The sequence below is a fragment of the Pagrus pagrus genome, assembly GCF_965226575.1.
Source record: "Pagrus pagrus genome assembly, chromosome: 19".
Lineage (NCBI taxonomy): Eukaryota > Metazoa > Chordata > Actinopteri > Spariformes > Sparidae > Pagrus > Pagrus pagrus.
The window spans coordinates 17299515-17326784 of record NC_140203.1 but is presented as its reverse complement, the minus strand read 5'-3'; the positions used below and the strand labels follow the sequence as shown (position 1 = coordinate 17326784).

Genomic DNA, 27270 nt, shown 5'->3' with positions numbered 1-27270 from the left:
AATGAATCTCTGTTGAGCAAAACCTCAAACCTATTCTCAAATGAATAGTGTCACCTGCATTACTTTATATTCAAAAAAACCCTTCATGTATCCTAATTTTCTTGCTTTGTAAAGAGGCACTGACTTTTCCATGTGCTCACAGGGATGCACTAAATCACACACTAGCCAGCTACATGCATGAGCAAGATGTTACCCTGAGTGGATGGAGCGTGTCCTCTGAATACAGCCATGTGGGTGAGGGTAATGGGTTGTGAGCGGGTAATTGAGTGTGCCAGGTTCGTCACAATAAGGGTGCCAGCTCACTGGATGAAGGGGGTAAACGGAGAATGACTGCAGAATGAAGTGGAGAACCTGCAAATATGTGCATGCACACATACTGTACATAAATGTGAAAGACAAGGCAGGCTGTGGAAATAAAGCATCTACCCAGGGCCATCACCCCGTGTGAGCCTCCCCATGGATTTAGTTAGGACTGATAAGTTTTCCACTTCCTCACAGCACCACTGTCTACATCAATCTCTCTCTCTCTCTGCATGAGCACTACCAGGATAAAGTGCTTAAAATTCGCTCAGGGAAGTAATTACTAGATTTTACACCTTATTAGGGCTGGGCAATAGATTGAAATTCAGTCATTATTGTGATACTATATTGTAACAAGTGAATTTTCCCAGTGAGTGATCAACAAAGTCTTATCTACGTCTGTACATTGTACATGTAGATTTTGGATATCGTTATATGGTGATATGCTGATATGGTGATATGGCACATGGCAGTGTTGTCTTATCCTGGTTTTAAAGTGATGTAATTTTCTGAACTTATCAAACTGTTGCCTTGACCCACTTAGTCATTCTAACTACATTACTGATGGTTATCAAAAATTGTGTTGATTGTGTTAATATTTTGCAACAGTACCAATAGTCATCTCTACAATATTGTCGCGATATTGAGATTGATGTGTGTGGTCAAATAAATACCGATATTTGATTTTATTGCCCAGTCCTAGCACTTATTAAGTGCTTTGAGGTGCTTTTGAGTGCTTTCAGTCTCTCTTTGGTCATTCACAGATGTATAATGGTTAACTTGAGTTTTGTCCTCCTATCAACATAACTGTCAAAATATTTAAATAAAACTCCTATCTACACATACAACTCTTGTTCCACAAAAATTTTAAAGTGATAATATTTAACTGAACTTTTTTTCTGGCGTCTGGGATGAGACAGACTTGCGTCAAGTTGTCTGAGTGACACCATCTGATCTCACTGAATAAAAGGTCTCATTCAGCTCGTGTACTAGTCAGATAAAATAAATCTTCCTTGTTCCTCTAAAACAGAAATCCTACACTGCTATCATGCTTCCTTTATTGAGTAACCTATAGCCAAAATAGAAGGCCAACAATAATGTTTCAACACAATCTTGTAATTTAATTCTAGCTGCATTAAGAGACAAGCATATGCTTTGTTTGGGTTTCACTTCCGCAAACAATGACAGCTGATTATTATCTACTTTGGCATCTCAGGAGGAACTGAGCTTTGTGTTTCCTTGATGGTATGTGGGAAATAAAACCAGCACGTGCTCATACACAAGGCAACGTCAAACAACTGGAGGATGACAGCTGAACAGCAACACACAAGGGAGTAGCTTGGAGACTCTCTAACTGTAGGGGGTCAGGAAATGTGAGCACAGTTTCAGATTCAGAGGGTCTACAGAACATCTGGTGCATATTCACCATTTAGCAGTTGTTCACCTTAAAGCTGCCCTCGTTGGTTGTCAGCGATATCAATCACAAAAATGTTGGCTCACTTCTTGAAGACACAGGCACACTGTTTTTTTAATTAGGTGAGAACAGCCTGTTCCTGGTACAATGCAGAGAGCGATTCAGAAACAGTCATCTCTATTTTACTGTAATTCTTCAACACATCCTCATACCTCAACGACTGAATAGCTCAATTGTCAGTGCCAACCAAAACACTGAGGCTGTAACCAATGGTGAGTCACTTCTTTAGTCTATAAAATGTTAGAAATAGTGAAAAATACCAATCAAAGTTCCCAAATCCCAAGGCGATGTCTTCAAATGTTTGTTTTTTCAACCAATAGTCCAAAATCCACTTATTGTTAACTGTCAGTTAATTGTTGTATTGATTAATCGACTGCAGGACTACCTTGTATTACTTTTTGGAAAAGTAAAAGACATAAAAGTAGGTGTCTGTAAGTCAAATTAAACCCATTTATTAACATCCTGGTTGCTATAACAATCCCACATTTCTCCTCTCTACACCTACACCTGCAGAGCAATAGCACACTTATTCAGGTGTAGGTGTAGTTCTGTTTATCTCAGCAGGTTGGAGTAGAATCAGTCACTGGTAGCTTTTTCATAGGGACTAAAATAAACAGCTGTATCCGCAAAAGTGACCAAAACAAAGACCTTATATCAATGTTGACAGCACTGTGTTGGATTTACTACTGGCCATAATATAAGATAACTTATCTCTATTGACGGATATGCTGCTGTGGGTGAGGTGACGTTGATAATGAATAAGGACTGGCTAGTCCTGGGAATCAGGCTAATGAGTTGGCTTTGGTACAGAGGGCCTAATTTAGCCTGAAGGCGGAGGCTCTCTCCTAAATGTCTACAGGGAGTGGCTAATAAGGACAGCACAGTGGGTGACAAAACTTAACTGTTTCTGGTAAAGGAGGAGACCAGGGCTGATCTCTGCCATCAGTTTACTTTTAATCCTTCATTTGCCTTCAACACCAGTTTGTTTCACCTGATTCTTTAACAGATGCTCATTCCTGGAGAGTGGCCTTCAGTCTGCTTGTGGCTGATAGCCAGCGTTGGAGTTGTGCCTTGCTTCAGGTTTCACTTTTTGGATGAAGCAGTAGTGCCTTTTTCCTTCCCAAATAATCAAAATCCAATTTCGATTCTATCCAGATTGAACTTTTGATAAATAAATAATAATAAAATGTGTAATAATGGTGACTCACCAGGACTGCTTGTTTTCACAAATTGCCTTCTACTTATTTCTTTCCCCCAGATTCTGCCTGAGGTTACACAGTTGGGACTATTTATTCCTGGGAAACAAGTTAAGGGAAGATGAGTGATTAGGATCTATTGGTTCTTACTCTCAATGCCGAATAGAACCAATGCTGTGTGTTTAAAGGATTACACACTGTGGATGCCATGTAATATGTTTTGGACATGTGGACGAGCCAAAAGATGTTGGCAAGCTAATGTAGGTTTGGAGATGATTTACTGAGAATAGGAGCCATGTCAAGGGAAAGCAAGGAAAATGATTTATTACCAGAGAGGGGATTTAAACAATGGCCTCGGGAATTGCTATTAGATGACACCAATGCATCAGCCTTGTTTGAAAATGCAGAATCCCCTGTGATAGTTTAGACATGTTCCAGTCTGACAAAATGTAAGTCATCCCTTCCTAATTTCTGTAATACTTGATGCTTTGAGACTAAGACTGCAGGCTAAGGCCTGCGGGTCATCATGGTTGTCTAGTTGAGCAGCCATGTCATTTTGATTATGTTTCATTACATCACTGAAACAGAAAATATTTCAAGTAAGATCAGTGAATGAGAACCTAAATCAACTGTCCAGTTCTGCAAGTTCACTGGCCAAATACCTTTTTAACTTTCCTCAAACTTCATGAATACAACATGTCCCAAACACAGCCACGCTTGCAAAAAAAGCGCTGGCAGACCTGATGCAAAGCCCCCAGTAACAGTGCCAGGCTTTGAGGCCAATTTGACATAGTGGCCAAACCGTGTTATTACGATGCAATGTAATGCAAGACAACGTTGTGCTGAGCACCACAACCTCAATGAAATGACTTGTTTCATGATCAGAATTTGAGCCATTTGGTCCAATAATAAAGTCTAAAGAAGCCACACAACTAAACTTTTTCAGTGACATGCACCACTGATATCATATCATATCATATCCATGGCTGCTGTGGAAACCAGGGCGGGTGATGCTTGCTCAGGCCTGTTGGGAGCTGTCCAATCAGAACACACAGGGCTTTTTGGGAGGCAGTGTTTCCCCATTACTGTATGCACCTAGCAGCAGCACACCTCCGCTGCTGAAGTGACATGACTGTCACTGTTTTATTTTTTTATTATTTTTTTGACAGGGGGAGAGGAAAGGAGAGGAGAAGAGGAGGAAGACAGGGGAAGACAGGAGAGGAGGAATGAAGATGGCTGTTTATCTCTATCAGTCGGCCTATGTGATTTTCACGATGGGCGTTTTGATTAACACAGCTGCGATTGGAGCATATCGACGGAGAGGAGAAACACCTTATAACTTTAGAAACTAACGTTATATTGATTTACACTGTCACACACTTGTATTAACGGAGAGGATGTTAATCACAGGTCTGTGACGGTGGGTGGACTGGATAATGAGGTGTGGAAACATCCGATATGGACACAATTTCCTGGTGATACTGGACAGAGTTTTCATATTATTCGTATCTGCAATACATAATCTTCTTTCCCTTGCTCTTGCACATTTTCCGCACTAAAATTGTCTGCCTGTCTCTGTTCACTACCACAGTATCGTGTGACACGTATCTTTGTGAATTATTCTGCCAAAATTATTTTTTTTCTGCTGCCTAAAATGGTGAGCTAATGGACAGCCTAATGCAGCCGTGCACTCTCAAAACAAGGTAAGAGGTGCACCTCAGTGAGACTGGAAAACACAACTCCTGTTTTCAGTAAATTTGTGTGAAGGTAGGTTGCATACACTATTTAAATGTCAATCTACTTGTACCTCACACTCAGTTCTCAACTTTCCCCAGAATCAGAAATCGCTTTTCTCAACTTGTCACCAACCCTCTCTCTGCCTTTCTCACTTTTGATCCCTCTCTTTATTGCTTTGTCTCGCTCACAAACACACACACTCACATCCTCACAAAGTGCAAACAACACAATATAGTTATATCAGGGAAGTTACAGCTGAACAGTAATATGTTTACAGTCAATTAAAAGCTTAATCAATTGAAAAGCAGCCTAATATAAAGCAGCAAGTGGATTTGCATCAATAGATTACATGTGTATGTGTGGGTACATGAGCCTGTGTGTGTGTGTGTGTGTGTGTGTGTGTGTGGTTCATGTTCCTAACACACAAACTATACTGTAACAAAGTAACAAGGAAGGAGAAATTGCATTATGTCTGCGATGAAATGTCAGCAATCAGTTCAGTGTGTTCTCGATAATTGAACAACAGCAGACCTTTTCATGTGTCCTGACAGCAAGCAAACAATTTTGGAGACGTCGAAAACAAACTCTTACTAATCTTTCCCAGGAGTGACTGGGCAGAGGCCCCTGACCGCTCCTCCTCTTGTCCTCTCTCAACTGGCAATTTTTTCACCTGTTACACACATCTGCTGCATGTTTACCCATCCATATTCTTAGATGGATACACCTGTCATAAAACACATGATATGACTTTAAGTTCAACCAAAGTTTAAGCACTTAGTCTGGGGGAAAGTTTCTTAAAATTTGTTCTAAAATCAAGCCAAAAACTGTACCTGTCTGTATGCAAAGTCCTCCGCCTTCTGCTCCTGTTCACCAATTAACTTTTTCTTCTAATCTAATGCTAATCTTATATCTACAGATATTAGGGGTAGACGACTATCGACCTTGGCCGATTATCAGGGCCGATATTCATTTTTTTCCGATTGTCGGCATCTGCGATTTTTCTGTCAGATTGGCTAATTAATTTAAAAATGTGCTACTTTGGCTCTGATGCAGTATCGTCTCACACAATGTCCCACCTACAACAATATCTGATTGGTAACGCCTCACAATTAATAGCCAATAAACACTGAATAATCTGAATCTGCAAGGTAACTCCTAACGGAAGTTATCAAATAAATGTAGTGGAGAGGAAGAATTAAGTAGCAGAAAATGTAAATACTCAAGTACAGTACTTCTGTATCTACCTGTGTAAACAATCGTGGAATACACAGTACATGTACACTGTATTTGGGTCTGTATAAAAGTCTCAGCTCCTGTTTTCTGTTATTTAAAGAAAGCAAAAAGTACTAGTAATACATGTGGTGAAATAAGCTAATTTTAAGAGGTAAATTCACAGTTTATAGACTAAAGTAACTTAACTTATAATAGCCATCAAATGCATTTAGTTCTAAAGTATTTTATTGTGTGTAGGCCTACAGATGGGTTGGTATAGACCTATGCTGTATATAAATTATAATTCATGAAACTGTATTACAAGTAGTTTAGTTCAGCAGTAAATGACTACTGAGATTTCAAATAAACAGCCAAAATGAGGTGCATTGATTTGACGGCTGCATATTTAACAAGGATGATGATGGACATTTGTTATCAAATGAACAACTGTGACACTGACGAATAATAACACGCACAACTGCTGGATGAAGAGAAACACAACTGTTTGTCCTGCTCGCAGCTAATTAGAGAAAATAAGTTAGCTAACGGTTAGTTTCAAGTTGAGCTCGAGGCAGCAAAACGTGACACTAAACTTCTACACGTTCAAACCCCTCTAAAAACATCTCTTAAACCTTTCTCCCTCGTGTCTGTCACAACTTTTAGTAAGTAATAAGAGTGAGTAATTTCATGTAACGTGCTCACCTGTGCCGGGCTCCTCGCCTCCGTTACTCCGACACAGTCGCTCCACAGTGTGTCACAGCCTCTCATGCTGCCGCTGAACGGACTGAAAGACTAGAAAATAATACACGCAGCGTGCACACGGTCCGACCTGCACGAGCTGCTGATGAGTGACACTGGACGACAGACCGCCTCGTGCCACTGACAGAGAGAAGGGGGGGGAGAGAGAGAGAGGAAGAGAGACAGGGGAGACAGAAAGGAAGGGGGGAGAGAGAGGGAGAGAGAGAGGAAGAGAGACAGAGGGTGAGAGAAAGACAGAGCGAGGAAGAGAGACACAAGGAGAGGGGGAGAGAGAAAGAAAGGGAGAGAGAGAGAGAGAGAGAGAGAGCGCGATAGGAAGGGGCGGAGAAGTATCCATGGGATATTCACTTTTTAAATTCCAACTTGTATTTGGTTGCAGTTGTGGATCTTATTTATAGCATTTTATCACAAAAACATCAAATGTCATGATGCTGATGATTTATTATTGATATTATTGTGATGATTTTTTTAAAATATATATTAATACTATTATTAGTCAGTCATGTTCTGATTGGTGAAGCGGGCTATAGCCTAAAGCACAGTCATTCAAGCCAGAGCACGAGGTGTCTGTTTTATGTGCACACATACAAACAGACTGAAGGCAGTGAGTAAAGGCCTTTAGATTTACACTTGTTAGACTTTGGTGCCCCCTGGTGGCAGCATCTAGAAGACACTGTAGATGCTCTGACTGTACCTGATTACAACAAATGCACATCAATCAATCAATCAATCAATCAATCAATCAATCAATCAATCAATCAATCAATGCATCATTCAATCAATCATTAATCATCACAACACCATCAATCAGATTTCAAACAAAATACCAAAAAAAACTATTACTTCAACTTCAACTATACAACTACAAAGGAAACACATATTAGAATGTATTGTCACGTCTGAGATGGAGAAACTGTTTCAAATTAGCGTTTCATTAGTTAGGTGAATATCAAAATTGTTTCTAGAAAGATAATTAGCCTCATAATATCACAACTGGTAATTGTCAAAACAAAACAGGGAAATTAGCAATATTACCGGGAAAATAGCTTAGCTGTCGCCCCCTTCTCCCACCACCTGCACTGACACCGGTGGGCATCCCAAGGCCTTCTTGGTCAGTTAATCAAGTCTCTTCCTGTCAGCAGTCCTGATGCTGCTGACCACTCCATAGAAAATGGCCGATGCCACAGCAGAGCCAAATCAGGTCCTCAGAGTGCCCCTGTACTCCAAAGGATCACCTGAGTCTCCTCAGCAGGTACAGTCTGATCATTATTCCAGCTTGAGTTTTTTGCTAATTCATACAACACTGTTCAAAACAGTCCTTAAGAAGTGTCTTTCTATAGTTACAGCGCAGACACCTTGTGCAGACACTACACAGTTTGTGGTCAACAACGGGCTCATCCGTGTCGGGACTCGAACTGCCAACCTCAGTTTCTCAACGGCTGAGCGCATGCGCACTAAGCACATTCGAAGTTACATCTATTTAAACCGCTGGGCCATCGCAGATGACGGCCAGCCGCTGTGGAAAAATAGGGGACTCATCGGCTGCGCTCTTAGTGTCAGTGTCTCAAACGTGTCTAACGTACATGAGGAATTAGCAAATGACAAAATACGGACTCAATGACACCACCATTAAAGAACACAATCTAACGACGTTATGTCCACATTTATAAGGTACTTTCCTGCATGCTCTAATTTCAGGGGCGGAAGATCTAGCGTCGCCTTCTCCCTTCAGATGCATCATTTTGTTCTAATGTCCCAAACAAAGTTATTCGCCCCTCTGAACCGTTTACACATAAAGTGAAGACAACGGGTCTTAAAGAGCAACACTTGTGCTCTTTTTCACTTCAAGGAATGAATGGTTTAGCATTATTTCAAGGTCAGGATGTGGGAGAAGGCAAAAAAAGTCAAACAGAATAAAAATGAAATACTGATAATTGATTGCTGCAGAGGCAGTCTCAAATGTTGAAATGGATTTGTCTTCAAAAGAAAGGACACAGACACATGTAGTTGACTGCTTGGTCAGTACTCTCTGTAGGGATAGGAAAGGTTACAGATTTCCCAGCCACTCAGTCGTGAATGATCCCGCCCGCCTGGTCTACTCCATATTTAACCACCGGCTCTAGCTGACTGCCTGCAGCTGAAGCATCCCTATTAATGCCTCAGCGTACCTGCATGGGTCTACTGCCTCTTAGCGAGGCGCTCTTGGCCGGGACTGTATGTACAACGGGACGGTTTGATCGGAATCACTCACTACAATAACATAACAGAATTCCAGACGTATTTAAAGACCTCTAGCGTCGTCCTGTATCACTCGTGGTGACAACACAAATTTTTTTTGCCAAATATGAAGCCTGATACACAGTCACAACTAATACTCTCTCGTCACACAGTTTCACATTTAAAATTGCTTTATTTTTCAAATTATTATCATGTTTATGAGGCTGAGATGGCCTAAAAAGAATTTTCATGAAGCATTACTTTATGAGAATTCATAAAGGGGCGGAGTTACAGGGTGGCCGGGTTAGCTCTGGAACCTGATTGGACACCTCAGATGCCACCTCAGTTGATTGACAGGTCACTGCATATCTCGTTGGAGGAAGCGCATTACGGAAAGGACCTACTTTAAATACATCATTCTGAAGTAAGTTTTTAAAGTGGTTTCCTGATGAGTAATTGTTTTAAACTATTGACAATTTGACTGCACATTTAGAGAAGACATTTTGTCTCCAATAGTTCAACTGCAAGTAGGCTAACCGTTAGCCAACTCGCACAGTAGCCAGTTTTATTTTACAGTAGCTAGGCTGGTAGTTGATTTTAACTAAGCTACAGCACGAGAATGGGGACAAATAGTTTACGATTCTGCCTAACACAATCTTTAGATGTAGCCAGGCTGTCTTATTTTGTATAGGGACAGATAACAATGTAGAGGAAGGAGATATTTCAGGCTTTTTTTTTTAAAGAAGCACAAATTAGGCACAGATCAGGCCCAGACAGACCCCAGCCCTAATGTCAGCAGCCCTGGCAGCTCTGTACCTGGAGCTAGCCAGGCAAGTCAGTGTGGTCAGACACAAGGACCCAGTGTACCACCACCAGGTCAGAGCATACAGAGGCAGTAAATTGCATGCAAGTTCAGACATTGAAGAGTGTAGCCTCACACTGTCACAAAAAATGATTATGACAGATTAAGCCTAATTTTGAATGTTGTTTCAGCTTGTAACAATCAATGATTTTGTGTGTGATGTTATTTTATTGCTGTTTTATTTATTTTGACTGTATCTGTATTTTTTACAATGCAGTTTCATCAGTTGTTGAGACTGACACACATACGTCTGCCTCTGAGGAGGAAGACAGTGAGCCAGAGCTGCTAGGAGGAGATGCCACCGAACCCCCCACATCCACATCAAGCGCCACATATTGTGCACCTAAAGGACCATACTTACTTACCTCTCTCTGAACCTTTTTAACAGCAGCTATTCTGACATGATGTAGTATAGCAAACGCAGGTGCTACTAATGGCATTAATTAGCCTAAGGTCCAGATTCAGCTTCACTTAAATTGAACAGAAGCTTTTCATGTCAAAATGACTGTTGTGCAAATGGTCTACACATAAACCTATAAATTAGCCACTGTTAGCCACAGTACTTAATCTTGTATTTAAGTATTTCAGTATTTAATCCCTTGAGATGTGTGTCCATAACTACTTAATATGTATTCCAGACATCTCAAGACCCTGAGAGGAGGGTCCTGTTCAGCCATGTCTGAAAATGTTCCCAAGAACTCAACATGGAACAAGGAAGAGGGCATTCAACAGTTCTTGGTATAGGGACGAGCCATGGCTGGTGTACTCTGTAAGTCAAGATGTCTGTTACTGTTTGACCTGCAGGCATTTTTCCCTCCCTAGTACGCTGGAATTGGCCTCCACATCCGAGTCAGGGTTTCCCAACTGGAAAAAAAGCCTTGTTTAAAGATGCCGGCTTTAAACTTCACTAAAAGTCAGAGCAACACATTAATGCCATGTATGCCTGGAGTGAATACAAAAGGGGCATTGAGAGTAACAATTCAATATCGGACTCCTTAAATGAGACTCATTTTAGCTGTCATCTGAAATAGGCTGAAGAGGGCAATTAAACGTCCCCACCACTAGATGGCGCTGCAGGATAACATTATGTACCCTCATGATTCACCACATGCAGAGCTCCCTGGTATTTTTAATGACAAGGAATTCACATGCTGCTGTTGATAGATATCCCATTTTATCACCTTAAAATGTTTTTGAGTAGGTTTTTGTTTGCTATCATGTTAAGCAGGGTTAGAGAGATACCTTCATACGACAATATGAAAGTTTTCCATGCTTAACTTGCTCAATGAACAACTGTAATGCTGGAATCACAGCTGTATTCTGTATCTGTGGGGATAAACACTTTAGCTACATATACTACAGTATTTGTCTTATATTGATCAGTGAAAAAATGAACACCATGAGCCACTTATTATCTCACTGGTATTGTAACAGTTTACATTAGGTTCAACAGGTGTTACTGTTACTGTGTCCAACCCCTTGACTGTATTTGACATGCTGCAGTTTGTCTTTAAAGTATCAGTTCACCCAAAAATGAAATAGATGGGCAATTGTTTTAAAATATAGAAAAAACAAAACGAAACATACAAAATGTCTCTATTCAGCTCGCCCAGCTAATCCAGGTCTCCAGAAGCCCTGAAATCAATTTGAAAAGAAGTTATTTACACCCCCAGTGTGCAGTTGTTTGTTTATGTTTTAAGACGAGTCCCCGTTTACTTCTGTTGCTGTGAAGCTCCAGAAATGTTTTGTGGACTACGAAACTTTCCACTAGCATGAGGGTGAGAAGGTGACTGAATTTTCATATTTTGGGTGAATTTATCCTTTAATCACTGACTAAATCGGACATCATGAGCCACGCACAGTTGATCATTATCTCACTGATATTGTATTAGATTCCACTGGTGTTACTGTATTGTGTCCAACCCTTGACTGTACGTGACATGCCGCAGTTTTTCTTTAAGCTCCAGCCGCCTTGTCTTATTTTTGACAACTTTATATATAATAAACTGATACTTTCTTTGGCATTGTTATGTCATCACTATGTGATTTCATGAGTCATTCAGTTATGTCTATTTTTTCATGAAACTGCTTTCGCTAAACCTGGATCATCTACTGTACTCCTACTTATATGTGCAAATTCCTACATTACCCAAAATGTACACATGAACACAAATACAGTATGGTATTGACTGTCTTCATTTTCACATGATAGCCCTTTATCTATCTAAATGTGTGTATTCATACAAAGAAAGCACATCCAACTTCATTAAGAACATTGTTTATTCAACAGTGGATCCTCAGTAATAAATAAATGCACAGATCATTCATTCCACAATAAAATTGAGGGAAAGTTGTTTTTTTTATATATATAAATGTCCAAGTGGAGGATTGATATTGCCATGATGGGTAAACAGCATTGACCAGACAGAGAGACAGTCTAGACAGATGGACTAACACAGAGAGGCAGACAGGCTGACAGACAGACGGACAGACAGGTACCACACAGATGTGTACAAAGTATTGCGTTTTTCACTTATTGGCTCTCTTTTCTCTGTCTCTCACTCTCTCTCTCTCTACGTGGACAACATGTCTTTATGCAAAGTCTAGTCAGTCTACCATCACCATGATGTACAAATCAATCATAAATTATAAATACAGTATTGCATCACTTCAAAGTGCTACAGAGATAGGTGCCGACAATCTTTTAAAAACTGAGAAAGGTCTGTTTTCTTTGAAACCGTGTGTGTGAGTGCGTATGAGTTTGTGTGTGTGTTTTGTGCGTACATCAGGACCCGGGTAGAAAAGCAACCATGGTTGGACTTTGTGCCTTTGGACGTCTAGCACAGAGTGTAGAGCTCAGCCTGGTCAAAAGCAGAAGCAGTACAAACGTCGTCTCAAATTGTGTTGTCATGAAGATTTGATGTAAGTACAGTATTGCATGACTTCAAAGTGCTACGGAGAGAACTGCGGACAAGAGTTATGGTTGTGTTGTACGTACGTGTGTATGTGTGTGCACATTAGGACTCAGATATACACTGAATGAACTGAATTTTAAGGACTACTTCCTGTTATTGGATTATGGCCTCAAAGCACAAAGCCGTCTTCTCTTTGTCTCCATTACTCCTTTTTTCCCCAGAAGGGATTTAAAAAGTGAAATCAATAACTGATTGTGTTTTTATTTTAACATGGATTCCCCTCACGAGAAACCACACTGAGGGTCCCTGATGTTAAGTAAGCAGAGTGTAAAACTCCTGAAAACATCGGAGGATATGTGTGAGAAAAAATTGCCCCTTAAATTCCTCCAATTTGCTAAAATTCAAGATGTCAAACTCGGTATTTTACTTTAAAAGGTCCAGTGTGTAGGATGTGGTGGCAACTAGTGGTGAGGTTGCAGACTGCAACCAATTGAGCACCCCTTATCCCACCCTCCCCTACAGTAGCGGTTAAAAACGTGAAAAGCGCAAAAGGCCCTCAAGAGCCAGTGTTTGGTTTGTTCATTCTGGGCTACTGTAGAAACATGGCCTCCATCCACAAAGGCTCATTCTAAAGTAACGAGAACACAACGATTCTTAGTTTCAGGTGATTATACACTAAAGAAAACATGATTATGAATATTATATTTCATTTCTGCCCCCAAAATCCTGCACACTGGATCTGTAATGTGAAGTCATGGTTTTGATGATGCCTAATATGGGCTTACACTAGAGCTGCAACAATCAATCCATTAGTTGTCTACAATTAAATTAAAGGTGCACTACATAAGATTTTTGTAGAAAATATATAAAAAAGAAAAGTCAGCAAAATAAACATTAACAAAGCTCAATTATTATTGTGGTACAGATATATCTACAGAAGTTAGCATGCTAACCAGCTAACCCTGGTGTGTCCTGGTCCAAAACTCCTGTGCTAGCAGTTTAAACCGCTTTGAGCTCCCAGTCCGGATCACTAGCTGCATGGCTAACTAGCTAATTTTCTAGTTTCTTTACTTCCCTATGCTCTGTGGACAAAAAGACATTTGAGGCCTTTTCCTGAAATTTTATCAACAACTAATCGATTCATCAACAATGAATTTGGTTGGTTGCAGCCCTAGCTTACACCTACTCAGGAACAGCGTGTTGCATTTTAGTGTGTGTCTGTGTCCGTCTGTGACTGGGCACGAGTAGAGATGGAGAGAGGAGCTTTTGCTCTGTTGACATTGTGGAGTAAGAGTCTGTATCACACTGCTGAAATGCTGAGATTTGCTTTTAAAGTCTAACACTCAGCAATCTATTTTCTAGCAGCTAAGAAAAAAAGTGTGCCACTGGCAAAACCAGGAACGCCTTAATCCATGTGATACCTTTAAGAACAAGGCACAAACATCTTATAAGGAGCCCTCGCTGGCGATGCACATTTTAGCCCATTAACTAAAAAACAGCAAAGAATGAATTATTAATAATGGATTAAAACATGCAAAAACACCAGCGTGGTCCTTTAAGTAGCTGTCTACCAGAGCTACTGTGCTCCAAAGTTTACCCTCCAATGCAAAACAACTTTTGTTTGTAAAGGGGTTTCCTACAGTGTGTATCATGGGCCTGCAGTGGGGTTTCCCAGTCCATTCACAAGGGGCCCTGGCCTTTATTTGGCATCTTATTTTATTTATTTAGCCTCTCTTCAGTGAGGAGATGAGGAGCAGAGAAGAGGGAGTGGGTGAAGATGAGAGGCAGAGATGAGAGGAGGAGGAGGAGTAGGAGGGGAGGAATATAAAAGGATAAAAAGAGGAGAGGAAGGTGTGGGGGAGAGACAGAGAGAGGAAGAGGACGTATGAAAGGCAGGAAGCTCCGGTCGGATCGCCGGCAGAGCACCTGTCACTGAAGAGGCTCCTGCTTTCTGTCACCCTCTCCTCCTCTCTTTCTTTCCATCCATCTCTTTTTGTCCGGCAACAGGACGGACACCCAAAGGGGGAAAGAGCGGGTGCTTAAAATTCCTCCTTCCTTCCTGTGTCCATCTCCTCTCCTAAAGACCTGTTGTCTCCATAGCAACAGACCCTGTCCTCATACTGAGCTTATTCAGTTGGTAGTCATGAATGTGTGTGTGTGTGTGTGAGGCAGAGAGAGAGTGTGTGTTCGCTGTTGCTCATGCCTCTCTGTGTCAGTGTTTGTGTGTCAGTGTGCCTGTGTGCATGTTGTTGTTGTTGTTGTTGTTTTTTCAAGGAAGAGGGTCAGTAAACATCAGTCCAACACTCCGTCCACACTCGTTTACTGAAACAAGTTCTCTTAGCCAGTTCATTTTTGGTCAATTTGAATAAATCTCGCGTTAAAATGGAGGGAGCGTTGGCTGGTTTCTGAACTGTAAAAAGTTTTGTTTTTTCAGTCTTTGAGTTTTGAATCAGGCACCGTGATGCTTCGCACCTCCTCGCCCTGGAAGCATGAGCAGCAGTCAGTAAGACTGACAGCTCTTCCAGCCAATGGCAGCCCAGTCTGTGCTCAGTTAGTTCATTGAGAGGGATTGGCCATCCATCAGCAGCCGGGGGAGGTCGTGAGCGGGCCGTGGTGCAGGTAGGCCGAGTTCACCACAGAAACGGGGAAGTTGAAAATGAACGGAGAGGTGGGTGTGGCTGACGTCGAGGTGACGGTCGTTGAGGACTTGGGCCCGAGCAGCGGGCTCACTGTGGCGGCCGCTTCTGCGGCGCACGAGGTGGCGAGAAGCTGCGACTCGAACTGCAGCAGCTGGCCCATGAAGCTGAAGTTGGGGGAGATGATGCTGCGACGCCTGCGCACAAACTCGAAGGCTTCGTCCAGACGCACACGCTTCCTTTTCATCAGGTAGGCCAGGCAGATGGTGGCGGAGCGGGAGATGCCTGCTTGACAGTGGACCAGCACTCGCCCACTGGAGTCTCGTACTGAATCTGAGGAGAGAGGGGGGGTCAGAGGTCAGAGGTTTCAATCCCATCACATTTTTTATTTGTTGTATTGGAATTCTTAGTCAAAGTTGCATTCCTCAGTCTTACATAGCACAAAAAATCAAATGTTTACATGCTAACACGCTAAACTAAGATAGAGAAGACAGTGGACATTCTGCCTGCTAAACATTCTCATCTTAGATTTGTTAGTGTGAGAACGTTAGGATGTTAGCATTTAGCTGAAATCAGCGGTGTGCCCATGAGGTTAGCCTGGCAGAGCTGCTAACGCTGCAGTAAACTCCTAATCTTGTTAAAGAAAAGGAACTGAACTTGTTTATTTCATCTCTCAGCACTGAGACACCTCACTTCAGACCTCAGCTCAGGGAGGAAGTAGAAGTGGATGGCTAATTCCCACGGTGTCTCACGCTACCAAAGCCACATAGCAAAACATGAATTCTGTACTGAGGCTTAACTCTTTTTTAACCCTTAACAATCAACCTGTCGCCTAAAATATTTAGTTTTTCTTTTACAGCCACCAAGTATTTTAAACACAACAGATGTACAGTGACGCTTTGCCTCAAGCGCTTCTCATTTCCTCCCCACCACACTTTCATGCCTTCCCCTCCCTATGCAGTCAAACTGGTTGCTAACCTCAAAGTGAGAAAGCAGCAAATCACATTTAACTGAAACATGCAAGTGCAAAAATTTGAGTCATCAGCCTCTTTCACACTTCCTCCCCTGTCCTATTTATGTCTCAGCCTCCTTCAGTATGTTTAGATGCGCACTTCCTTACTGGCAATAACCAGATTTAGGTAATAGTTTTAATTCAAGCGTTTACAGTAACTCATTAATTTTGAATGATTAGTTAAACAGTCGTACTAATATGCTGGAGCATGTGTGGTGGCCTGCAGGAAACTGAGAGCACCCAATCTAAGAAGATAACTGAGAGACTTCAGTTATTGTTTTTTCACGTCGATTAATTTAATCTAATGTTCCACCACGGCGGGCCACGCTGCAGTTTGAATCCAAAATTACCGCTTTGAATCCAGCTCACCCCACGACCTTTCTGAAATATTTACTGCCGATTCGTGATCGCCAACAACCACTCCGCTTTGCTTTTTTTTTTTCAGATTGTCTACATTGTTTCTCTCTCAAACACAAATAGACAGATTTCAGGTAACTCCACCACAGCGTCTGTTCACCCGGTAACAGTGGATGAGTCAGACTCTGGTCCCACAGCAGCTAACTATGACGCATACCAGCACCTACACACACACACACACACACTCACGAACATACACTCACAGCACGGAAAGCACACACAATGTCTACATGGTGCAGCACGGATATGCAAAGCGAAAACGAATCTCGCACTCGCCTGTATTATTACATACACAAACACAAATCATGCAGAGAAATGAGTGATTGATATATTTCCTCATTACAAACGCCCTCCTCTGTCTTTTCCTTGATTGGATTACATCATTTTAGTCACTGGGAATTTTTTGGGGGCTCTTCGTCTGCTTCTGTAAAGTCTGCTGAAAAATGTGTGATAAAGGGCTTCTTAAAAATAATAATTTACGACTGATTCCCAAGAATAAATGTCTGATTCGTCATCATCTGCCTGCTCTATATGCAGAGTGTATCCAGCACATGAAAGCTTCTCCACTGGACTGGGGAAATTCTTAAACTTGGATAAGAAGTGATGGACTTGACATTTACAGGCAGTGTGGGATTGAGGAAAAGGGCTGTTTACATCAAATATAGGGCTGCACATAGCGATTATTATCATGATCAATATATATTAATAACATTATCAGTATTCCTATGTGCACTGTTGACTTTGTTTTTATATATTGATTATATTGTTCTTACTGTTTTATTTCCCTCTTGTTCATGTGTTGCTTTTTTACGTATTGCTTTTTTTTTTTATTTATACTTATCTTTATTTTGCTATCCCAAAAATGTTGGAAAATGACTATAACAAGTTCCCAGATCCCAAAGTCACATCTTTAAATTGCTTCTTCTGTCCAACCAAAGCCAAATACTCTTCAGTTACTATCATAAATAATAAAGAAAAGGAACATAATGCATTAAAATATGGTGGGGTTGTTACATTTTGAGTGAAGTTTGCTGATATATTGATAATTTTTTTTCAATCCCTAGTATTGGTATCGGCATCGACCCCAAAAATCCAGTATCCGTCGGACTTTAGACTCTGTCGGACTCTTGTCATTAATATTAAAAATGTCTTTGACATGTACAAGCAGACACTGGAACAGCTTGCACAAAAAGACTCCACCACAATTAATAAGCAAACCAACTTAACAAAGATACCCTCTTTAGCGTGACCTAAAACTGATGATAATGACCTACAAATGAACCACATAAAGCACAAGCCTGCTGTAGCCTGAAGGAAGCTCGTTTCATCTGCGGCTATCCACCACGGGATAATGCATTTGTTCTGCTAAGCTACCACACACACACACACACACACACATCACACACTTACTCACTGACCTATGAACTCAATAGCCTCCAGGAACCAGCAGCTGATGTCTTCTTTATGGTTGTCCTCCACAGGGATACATTTGTACTGGTACGCCCCTTCGAAGTGGTTGGGACAGTCGGCAGACACGTTCAGCAAGGCCGAGATTCCTATGCTGTCCAAAACCTCTTTCTTTGAGGCGTGGAGGGCGCTGCCAAGGTAGAGGAACGGGAGGATCTCAACTGGGCCGCCCTGGACGAAAAAACAGATAGGAGGAGGATGATAAATTAATTAATTAATTAATTAAGAGGCATTTTTTTCTGTTCCGGGCCAGTTTGTTCATAATTCATTCATTCATTCATGAAGAAACATCTCCTGACCCAACCTAACTTGGAGAGCCATGTTGGACATAATTTACTTAAATGAGAGAGAGCTTATATGACAAGACAAAGAATTCACTGTCTCAGTGAGCAGCAGAGGCCAGACACCAGATGACTTTAGTATAAGCGTGACCGCGCTTAAATATTTTGTTAATCACACTAGCCATGCTCATCATCGGACAGGGCGAGCTTATTATCTGTGTGATGAGGGTCATTCGATATGAGCCATTTAGTTTATTTCACGCTCGTTATCTGCCCATATGGAAACTCACTGCGTGTCTGATGAACTAATGTTTGTGCTGAAACCATAGAATCCAGCGGAAGTGTTCGCATGTTTCTGATTTAGCAATAAGTACAGTAGATTTATCTTGGCGATCTACATTCACCATATTCTCATGCTTTGTTGAGGACACGTTGTGCTCTTTCTGTAATCACACTCATCAGTGGAAAAAAACAGTTCTGAGAAAAATGTGCTCCACAGCAACACTTTCTGAGAAAGTACAGTGTGCTACCAGAAAAAGTACAGCACGCACTGTAACTTAATTTGCATTGTATTGACTGAGGACAAATTTCCTGGAAAAAGGAAGTCTCTCACAAAACTTAAATATGTGAATATGCGTTTGTCCTTCCTGGTTTTGTTGTTAAAAATACCTGACATGTAAATGCACACAATTGAAAACAGAGAGCTTTCATGGTAAATAACTTGTTAGGTGTGTCTTATATAGATGACATATATATATATCACAGTTTTATAAAATATTCTTGTCTGTAGTACATAAAGAGGACACACACACACACACACACACACACACACACACACACACCTGATACTGACATGTACCTAGGGCTGAGTGACTATGCCTTAAAATAATATTGAGATAATTCTAGGCTGTATTGTGATACATTGATATGTTGATAGATCTCCTCATAACCACTTCATCAATGCTACGACTTAGCAATAAAACCAAATATCACAATATTTTTGACCTAATACCTCTATGTGGATATTGAGACTGTGTGACTTTTGGTACTCTGGGTGTTGGAGTATGGAGTAATCATAACATCTAAAAATGAAATATTAATGTTGAGTTAATAATGCACCTATGATAATATTGTATAATTAATCCAGCGGCTCTTAAATGATTTTCCAGTTCTTTCTGTTCTCACTAGTAGGTGGCAGTTATGCACCTTATTACTGGTTGCCTAGCGGCCATAAGACGCAAGATTTCATTGAGCATAATTTTTCTTGTTGTTTGTTTTTGCACAGTTAAAGTTACAGACTTTCTTTCCACCTCTGTACACTTCTATTTTGAGTGTAAGTCATTTCCCCAAAATAGAAACAAAACACACAATAACAAAATGAAAGATGAATTTGACTGAGCATTTTTTTAATTTACAATTGTTAATAGATATCACGATAATATTGTTATTGTGAATTCTGTAGGATTTGATGATGGTGTCGTGAATGCCTGATATTGTTACAACCCAAATTGGTACTTTCACAAAATATTAACAAAATGAGATTTTTGTTAAATAATCATTAGTAATGTGGATATAATGACTAAGTGGCTGTAATGCAGCCTCTAAAACCAGGAAAAGACAGCGCTTACTCCAAATCAACATATAACAATATCCAAAATCTAAGAATATATATAGTCTCATATCACAAAAACGATCAATATTTCCCCAGGCCCTCCATATACCAATCAAATTTTAAAGTCATTTTGTGTTTATATTTAAACACATATCAAATCATATTCTAATGTAAAAGCAGAAGTATTGTTTTCCCGTTCAGTGGATCTGAGGGGGTCATCCTGTGTGGCGGTCTATACTGGTAGTGAGACTTATTGACGAGGGCTCTGTCTGTTTATGTCACTGCCGCTGACGAACTCGGTCCTGACACAGCATCAGGAAATGATCAATACCGCTAAGAGATGTAATGTGAGGATGGGGGGAAAAAAAGCAAGTGAGTGAGATACCCATCTAGCTCCATCATTTCTGTGCTACGACAGCGTTCCTGGAATGAAAACTCCACCCGACAAGTGTGGCCGAGACTATCAAGCATTTTTCTAAGAAAAACATACAGAGGCTGGATTGTCTGCGACTCTCTCCTCATGCGTTCCAGAGAAATTAAACCCACACACAGCATGTGACTGTGAGCGTTGCATAAAATGTGCAGGCTCAAACAGCAGATCACTGACCAACAAAACCAGGCCACTCAGGTCACAGGAAGTGACACAGCGGTGAATCAATGATGAACTATGACCTCCAGTGCAGCCGTATCATAAGATAAATAAGTGATTTAGACAAAAAGAGGATTTTCCAGAATATTTCCCCATCAGTTTGCCTTTAGACTGAGGAAGGAGTGTGTAAGTACACTTTTACTGCATGGGGAAATACAGTTGCGTGTATGGGGGGGAAGTGAATAACAGTTGAGTCGCAAAGCAAATAACTTCCAGCGTTTGCACACGGCAGCTCTCTGTGTAAACGTGTGCAAGTGACGATGACTTTTACTGGATAAAATGCTGAAACAGTTAACTGACCTGACAAAAAAAAAAAATCCTATTTGGATAACACATGATTTATTTATCAAAGACAACAACAGTGCTATTTTTTTCTGTTGCATATTGTTATAAACTGAATGCTTTTAGTCTGACTGAATTGCTTTCTGGTCGGGAATCTGCGCTTATTTTAACATTTCTAAATGAATACACTCATTAGTTGCATGTTATGAAGATGAAATATTTTAACTGAACACATTAAATGTTACATATTTATAGAGCATTCTTGTCTGTACGACATAAAAAGGACATAAGACGTGATACCAACATGAACATGTGGCTGAATGAGTTTGCCCTGAAATAATATTGCAATAATTCTCAGCTGTATATGGATACACAACATATATCTTGATATTTTGAAATCTCCTCAAAAACACAAACAAAATAAAAATGAATTTTAACTGTGACATTAAAGGCGTGTGAGGTTATAATGTGGGCTTCTGTGTTTTTACCTGGTCGTGGTGTGGCGTCCCACAAGACGAGCATGCAGAGTCGATGCTGGACTGGCTGGTGAGGGGCGGTAAGGCCTTGGTCTTTAAACAATACTCTGGGTACTCTGAGAAAAACCTGTCGTAGCCACCTGAAAAAGAGACATCATGATCAAATATGAAGCATCGAAAGGACTATAGTATACTTTAATTTTTGTATACATAAAACACCACAGAAACATGCTCAAGGACAAAAGAAGCATTGCAACCTGCACATTAACATCCCATCACAATCCGTGCAAGGATTTACTCCTCTGCCTTCAGTGAGCCTGACACAAAGTCTATTAAACCGACCCCTGACCTAGTCCATCCTGTGTCTACCGCCGTGGATTTGAAAACAATTTCATCATCCCTCTGCAATTTTTTTCTTTTTTTTTGATACATCTGCAGGCTGACCATTGCTCTCTGCACCTCAGGGATCAAACCAGATTAACTAGAGGAAAATGTCATCTTTGGAAGCTACATACATACACTCATGCGCTTCAAGGCGTCTGCGTCATTAGGATGCACAAAAAAAAAAAAGAAAAGAAAAGAAATGCGCCACAGCTTGCAGCAGCTTTTGGTTGTAAGATTTTCCTGCAGTCTAAATATAGTCTGGTGGTTCAAATGGAGTGTTGACTTTTTAGATTTTTACAGTCCCATCTGTGATATATCCGAGGCGGACCGTTTTGTGAAAGGATCTTGTGTGTCCTGTAAGTCCCTCCGGTTTGATGTGGCTGCTACGCATCAGCATTACCTCATTCACTCAGCTCACGGCCATTGGTCTGTGCGTGAATGTGTGTAGCTGCGAGTGACTGAGTGAGTGTGTATATTGTAAAAAAATTGAAAAATTACAAATAATATACCACTGCATAAAAATAGAGCAGGCACAGTTGGCAGAATATCTCAAACTTTGGTTTATAGGCAGCTGCAAAAGCAATATTCTGTATATCTAAAGAGGCAATAACATAATATTGATTGTGTTGGCTGAAAAAATTAAATGGGCTTTGCCCCAGAAAGGCTGGTGTCATCTCAAATTTGGAGATATTATTATTATAATTATTAAAAAAATATTAACAGAATCATTTTAATGCATGAGTTTTATGATTATTATTTTCATTGCATCTTTTTTTACATTTAGAAAGTAAATTCAAGAAGCCTGATTTAAAGGCTGAATTTATAATTATAGAGACAATTAGTGTCCCATGTATCCATCAATAATTTCAAATGGTCCACATTCTTACCTTTAAGCAGGTATATGTGTGTGCCGGACGCGTCCCTGTCCAGCGCGTTGAGCACCACCATCAGGGTGCTGTCCTCCTTCACCGTCTCCGCGTCCGGCGTCCTCTCATCGTACAGCACCGCGGCGGAGTACATCCCGGAGCGGAGGCGGCCCCGGACCTCCTCGTCCCCGGCCAGTATCTGGTCCATGCTCAGCACGGCGCCCTTGGCCCTGCGGCGGACTATAGTGTTACAGCGGGCGTTGACGGCGCCGCGGATGTGTCCCGCGCTGTAGGCGAGGAAGGAGCGGCAGTCCAGCAGCAGACACTTGCCGCTGTCGTCCTTCAGGAACCGCTTCAGCACCGGGCAGTCCATCTCTCCCAGGTCCTCCATCGCACTTGGTTGCAGGCTGTGTGTGTAGGCTTCACTGTGGCTTCTCTCTGTCCCTCTCTGTGCTTCCACCACCGCCCTCGAAACCTGCGGATCCTGCGGGTGGATTCGCCTTGTAGCGTCTTATCCGCGTATCATCCCGCACATTGCACCCGCACTACTCTTTACGCTCAGTCCGGTGTCACCTCTTCCTCTCTCTCTGTGTGAATGTACCTTCTCTGGGTTGTTACTCTTTTTCCCTTTTTTTTTTTATGAATGGGTGCATCGCGTCACGGCGGAGGTGACGTCAAGCGATTGCAGCCTATCACATGGCGTCCAGTTTCCCGTCCCCTTTCCTCCTCTGCCGTTCATTCATAAAAAAAAAAAAAAAAAAGACAGACATCAATGAAACGAGAGGTGATGGGGATGGAGATTAGACTCCATGAGGAGTACAGTGGAGTCTGTTATTTATCTCTTCATTTGCATTACTCTTTCTCTTGATTTTGCCTGTTTTATCTATTTTATTCCTTTTATTTGTAATGAATCATATTGACTTTTTAGATTTTTACATTTTCTGTTCTGCCTTCTTGTTTTAACTCACCTTAGTAACGTTGTCCTCCTGAGCCTCCTGCTTTTGCAGATGCTATATAAATAAAGTTTATTATTATTATTATTATTATTATTATTATTGTATTTTAGGGTTGTTTGTGACAAAAACAGAGCTAACAGAGCAGTGAATACAGGACTTACAATGGTCATTTGGCCAGAAATACATCATCAAATGAATGCCAGTGTTGATTTGTTTCCCCTGGATGTGATAGCAGACAGCCGTTTGCTAGCATTTTAGCAATGTCAGAAGATAGCATTAGCATTTTTGACTATCTGTTAGCTTGCTTTCACGTTTTCTGCCCCCTAGTGCCCAAAAATCAACTAAAGCACCTTTAAGGTCACATCACTTTGTGAATTCGATACATCTTACTTGTCATTTTGGTTAAATGCCAAGAAATATTAGCATTTCAATAAAACAAATGATTGCACTGTATTGTGCGATATGAAATAATTGGCCACTTGTTGAATTTATACTCCGAAAATATAGGGGCACTAGAGTAGCTGCTAACTGCTTTTTGTTTATGCATCCATGACTGTAGCTTCTGTTAGCTTGTTAGCTCAGTACACTGTGCAGCTTGCCAGACTACCAGGGAATTCTAGGTGTTTACACTAGCACAGAGTTTTTCAGGCCCAGGACTAGCTGGTTAGCATGTAACTTCAGTTCATGCTAACCAGAATACATAGACGTCTTTAACATAACATCAAAATTGTTATTTCTCAAAACTCTTACATATTGCACCTTTAAGGTCCAGCACCATTACTTCACCTGGAAGGTAATATCAGTCTGGTTGTGGTGCAACGGGCTGAGAGATGTGGTGGACTGCAGGTGGGTGTGCTTACGCACAGTATGTGCGCACACATACGTTTGTGTGTGCGTGTGTATATACGTTTCAGTGTGCATCTGTGTGTGTGTGGGCGTGTAATCCTACAAGCGGAAACACAATTTGCATCTCCTATCACACAGCCTTAGCGAGCGTGCTCAGGTATTTGCATGTTGATCTCATTTCCATGGTTACGAGGGGAAAGAGAGCAGCACGGCAGCAGATGAGAGGAGGAAAACGCAGACACCCTGACACAAACAGACCGGCTACAAAACAGGAAGACACTCCAGCTGAAAGAGACACAGACAAACACACTGCACAAAAAACACATAATTTTAATGCTGTATCATTCTCAGGTAGATTTATTATGAATGGGTTAATGTATGTGTGTGTTTGTGCTAATACATGGGTAGGCAATACATGGACATATTGATCTGTGTTAAGCTTTTGCGAACAGGCCGGATCTATTATCATGAATATTCTAAGGTGTAACTCACTCAACTGTAATACAATTTGATCTGACATTAAAAAAAATAACTGCCAGAACTCAACTGAGCAAAACTCAAACCTCAGTAGAGGAAATATGGCTGCCAGCTCATGGTTGTAAAGCGACAATTCAATTGTGAAGGTATTGTTATGAAAACTGGACCTGTCACTTTCTGTATGATAGGAATATATATTTTTCGTACAATATAACACAAAATGTTCAGACTTTTGTTATATGCATATCACCTGAAGTCACTATGAGCTATGAGATTATGTTGTTTCAACACATTTAGATGTAGTAGTTGTCTTCAGGTATGGACCAAGGTTCTTCTCCAGCAATTCGGTGTTGCATTTACATAAAGTTGGGGGACATATTTTAAAGAATAGTGATAAATGATGCACCAAGGGCCAAAATGTACTTACTTTTAGTCCTTAGTACGGGTCAAACTCCCAAAACACTGAATCCTACATTTCCCATAATGCATCTTAATAGTGCCTTTCATTTTGCTGCATTCGTGTGCTCAGCCCACCTCCCGAGTTTGGAAGTTGTTCTTCTCACATTGGTTGTGTTTATGTTCATCAAGTCAGACTGTGGGAGCAACATGGACGATGTTTTGCATTTTATAGCTCAGAGCGTTTAAACACATTGACAGCTGCTTCTGGTATTTGAAATTTGAAAAGCAAAAGAAATGACTCACGTAAGCCATGAAATATATTCTCAAATATGCATGTTACCATCAACCTGATGTTTACTTTTGACTGCCATGTTTCAGCATCATATGACGTCAACTCTGCAACTTGTGTACCAAAATTTTCTCCGACTTTCCGAGTTATGGCTTCAGACTCTTCCGATTAATCCGACACCACATAAATGCACTAGATTTTGGTATGGGAAGCGTTTCTGAATGAATCGTTTTTTCCATTTGTAGTCCGGGTATTATTGACCGATCATGTTTGAGTGTGCTTTGGCTGCAAGCATGTAAACAATTTGTGTAGACAACAGAAGAGGCTGAATTTATTTATAATTAGCGGAAATACAATACTGACACCCATCGACAATTTTGTTTCGACAATTTAGCTCTTGATAAGCTTTTGTAAAAGTTATCTGGATTCATATGCAGATATCTGTCTATACAGATTAGCTGAAATGTCTCACGTCCACTCTTTTGTCTCAAGTTGCTAATCACACTGTAAACAATGACCAGCATATGGAGGAGGAAGTCTTGACAGGGATATCTGTTATCCAGATTATCTGCTGGCCACACTGGAAGCCCCGACACATTGGGCTCAAAAATACTGATGCTTTGGGTCGGTCGGTCGCGCCATATCTCCTCATCTCTGGTACTCTACTGGAGGGGTAAACACTGTACAGCCAAAACATATTCCACTATATCCGGTGCTTTGATAACGACGGTGCTGTCTAATGAAATTCACTCAGGTGTTTTGGGTTGAGATGTGGTGATGCAAAGGCCACATTATGATTCACATCATTCTCATCAAAACCATTCAATGACCCTTCACGCCCTGAGTGGAAGCACCAGCATTTTCTGTTCATTCAGTTTTTTTTTGTTTAACTCGTCATCTGACGCTAGGATCACATGCATCTGGATCGGATTTTCTATTTCTATTTTCATAATGTTTTACATGTTGTCTAAATCATGTGAAAAACATGCAGAAAAGTGCAGAATTGCAAAACTATATATGTGTATATATTGTGTGCACGTGAAGATGAGTGTTAATAAATAAAAAAATTGAAAGAATCAATGCAGCAAAAGTAAATCATGAATGAAAGGACCTTGAACGTTAACACTGAGAGGTGAGAGAAGGTGAGATGGAAGATGGAAGACGAAGCAGTGACGACGCGAGGATGAAGTGGAGGAAGAGGTGAAGGATGACAAAGAGGAAGGAGGGGGGGAGAAAGGTGAGGGATGGATGATTGAGTAAGAAAAACAGAGGTGATTACTTGTGCTGGATTGCAGCCTCTAGTGTCCCATATTAACACACACACACACACACACACACACACACCACGGAGCATTACTACCAACCCTAAACAATGCCTCGCACAGGAGGGATGGTGCTGCTGCCGTAGCAACAAGGGAGAGGTGTGGGAGGGCGGAGACAGCAGGCAGGGGGCTGCGAGGGGATTGGCTGCCAACAGACTCCGCACTGATGTCATCCCTCCCTCCCTCCCTCTGCTCCCCTCTGTCCATCCATTCATCCCCTCACATCG

The 27270-nt window shown here is 41.1% G+C and overlaps 2 protein-coding genes across 3 annotated transcripts in view; both read right to left on the bottom strand.

Annotated features, from left to right (window-relative positions):
• Nucleotides 1-6835, bottom strand: part of LOC311275330 (5-hydroxytryptamine receptor 4) — a 43130-nt gene extending 36295 nt beyond the window's left edge. For both annotated transcript variants that reach the window (XM_084383781.1, XM_084383782.1), the window contains exon 1: nt 6622-6835. The gene's annotated coding sequence lies outside the window, so the exon portion shown is untranslated. The remainder of the gene's footprint in view (nt 1-6621) is intronic.
• Nucleotides 6836-12025: 5190 nt separating this feature from the next.
• dusp4 (dual specificity phosphatase 4) lies at nt 12026-23673 on the bottom strand. The gene is made up of 4 exons (XM_084383775.1): nt 22776-23673; nt 21517-21644; nt 18156-18375; nt 12026-15641 (listed from the first exon to the last, which is right to left on the bottom strand). Exons 1-4 carry the CDS (start codon nt 23143-23145, stop codon nt 15253-15255), a joined length of 1107 nt encoding a protein of 368 aa, XP_084239901.1. The 5' UTR covers nt 23146-23673; the 3' UTR covers nt 12026-15252.
• Between the last annotated feature and the right edge of the window lie 3597 nt (nt 23674-27270).

What these genes read in the sequence shown, in the direction of transcription:
- dusp4 (XM_084383775.1), bottom strand. Translation starts at nt 23,145, where the DNA reads ATGGAGGACCTGGGAGAGATGGACTGCCCGGTGCTGAAGCGGTTCCTG. An exon ending in ACACATATACCTGCTTAAAG is followed by an intron (nt 21,645 to 22,775) that starts GTAAGAATGTGG and finishes TCTCTTTTTCAG; the next exon opens with GTGGCTACGACAGGTTTTTC. An exon ending in GGACGCCACACCACGACCAG is followed by an intron (nt 18,376 to 21,516) that starts GTAAAAACACAG and finishes TTTTTCGTCCAG; the next exon opens with GGCGGCCCAGTTGAGATCCT.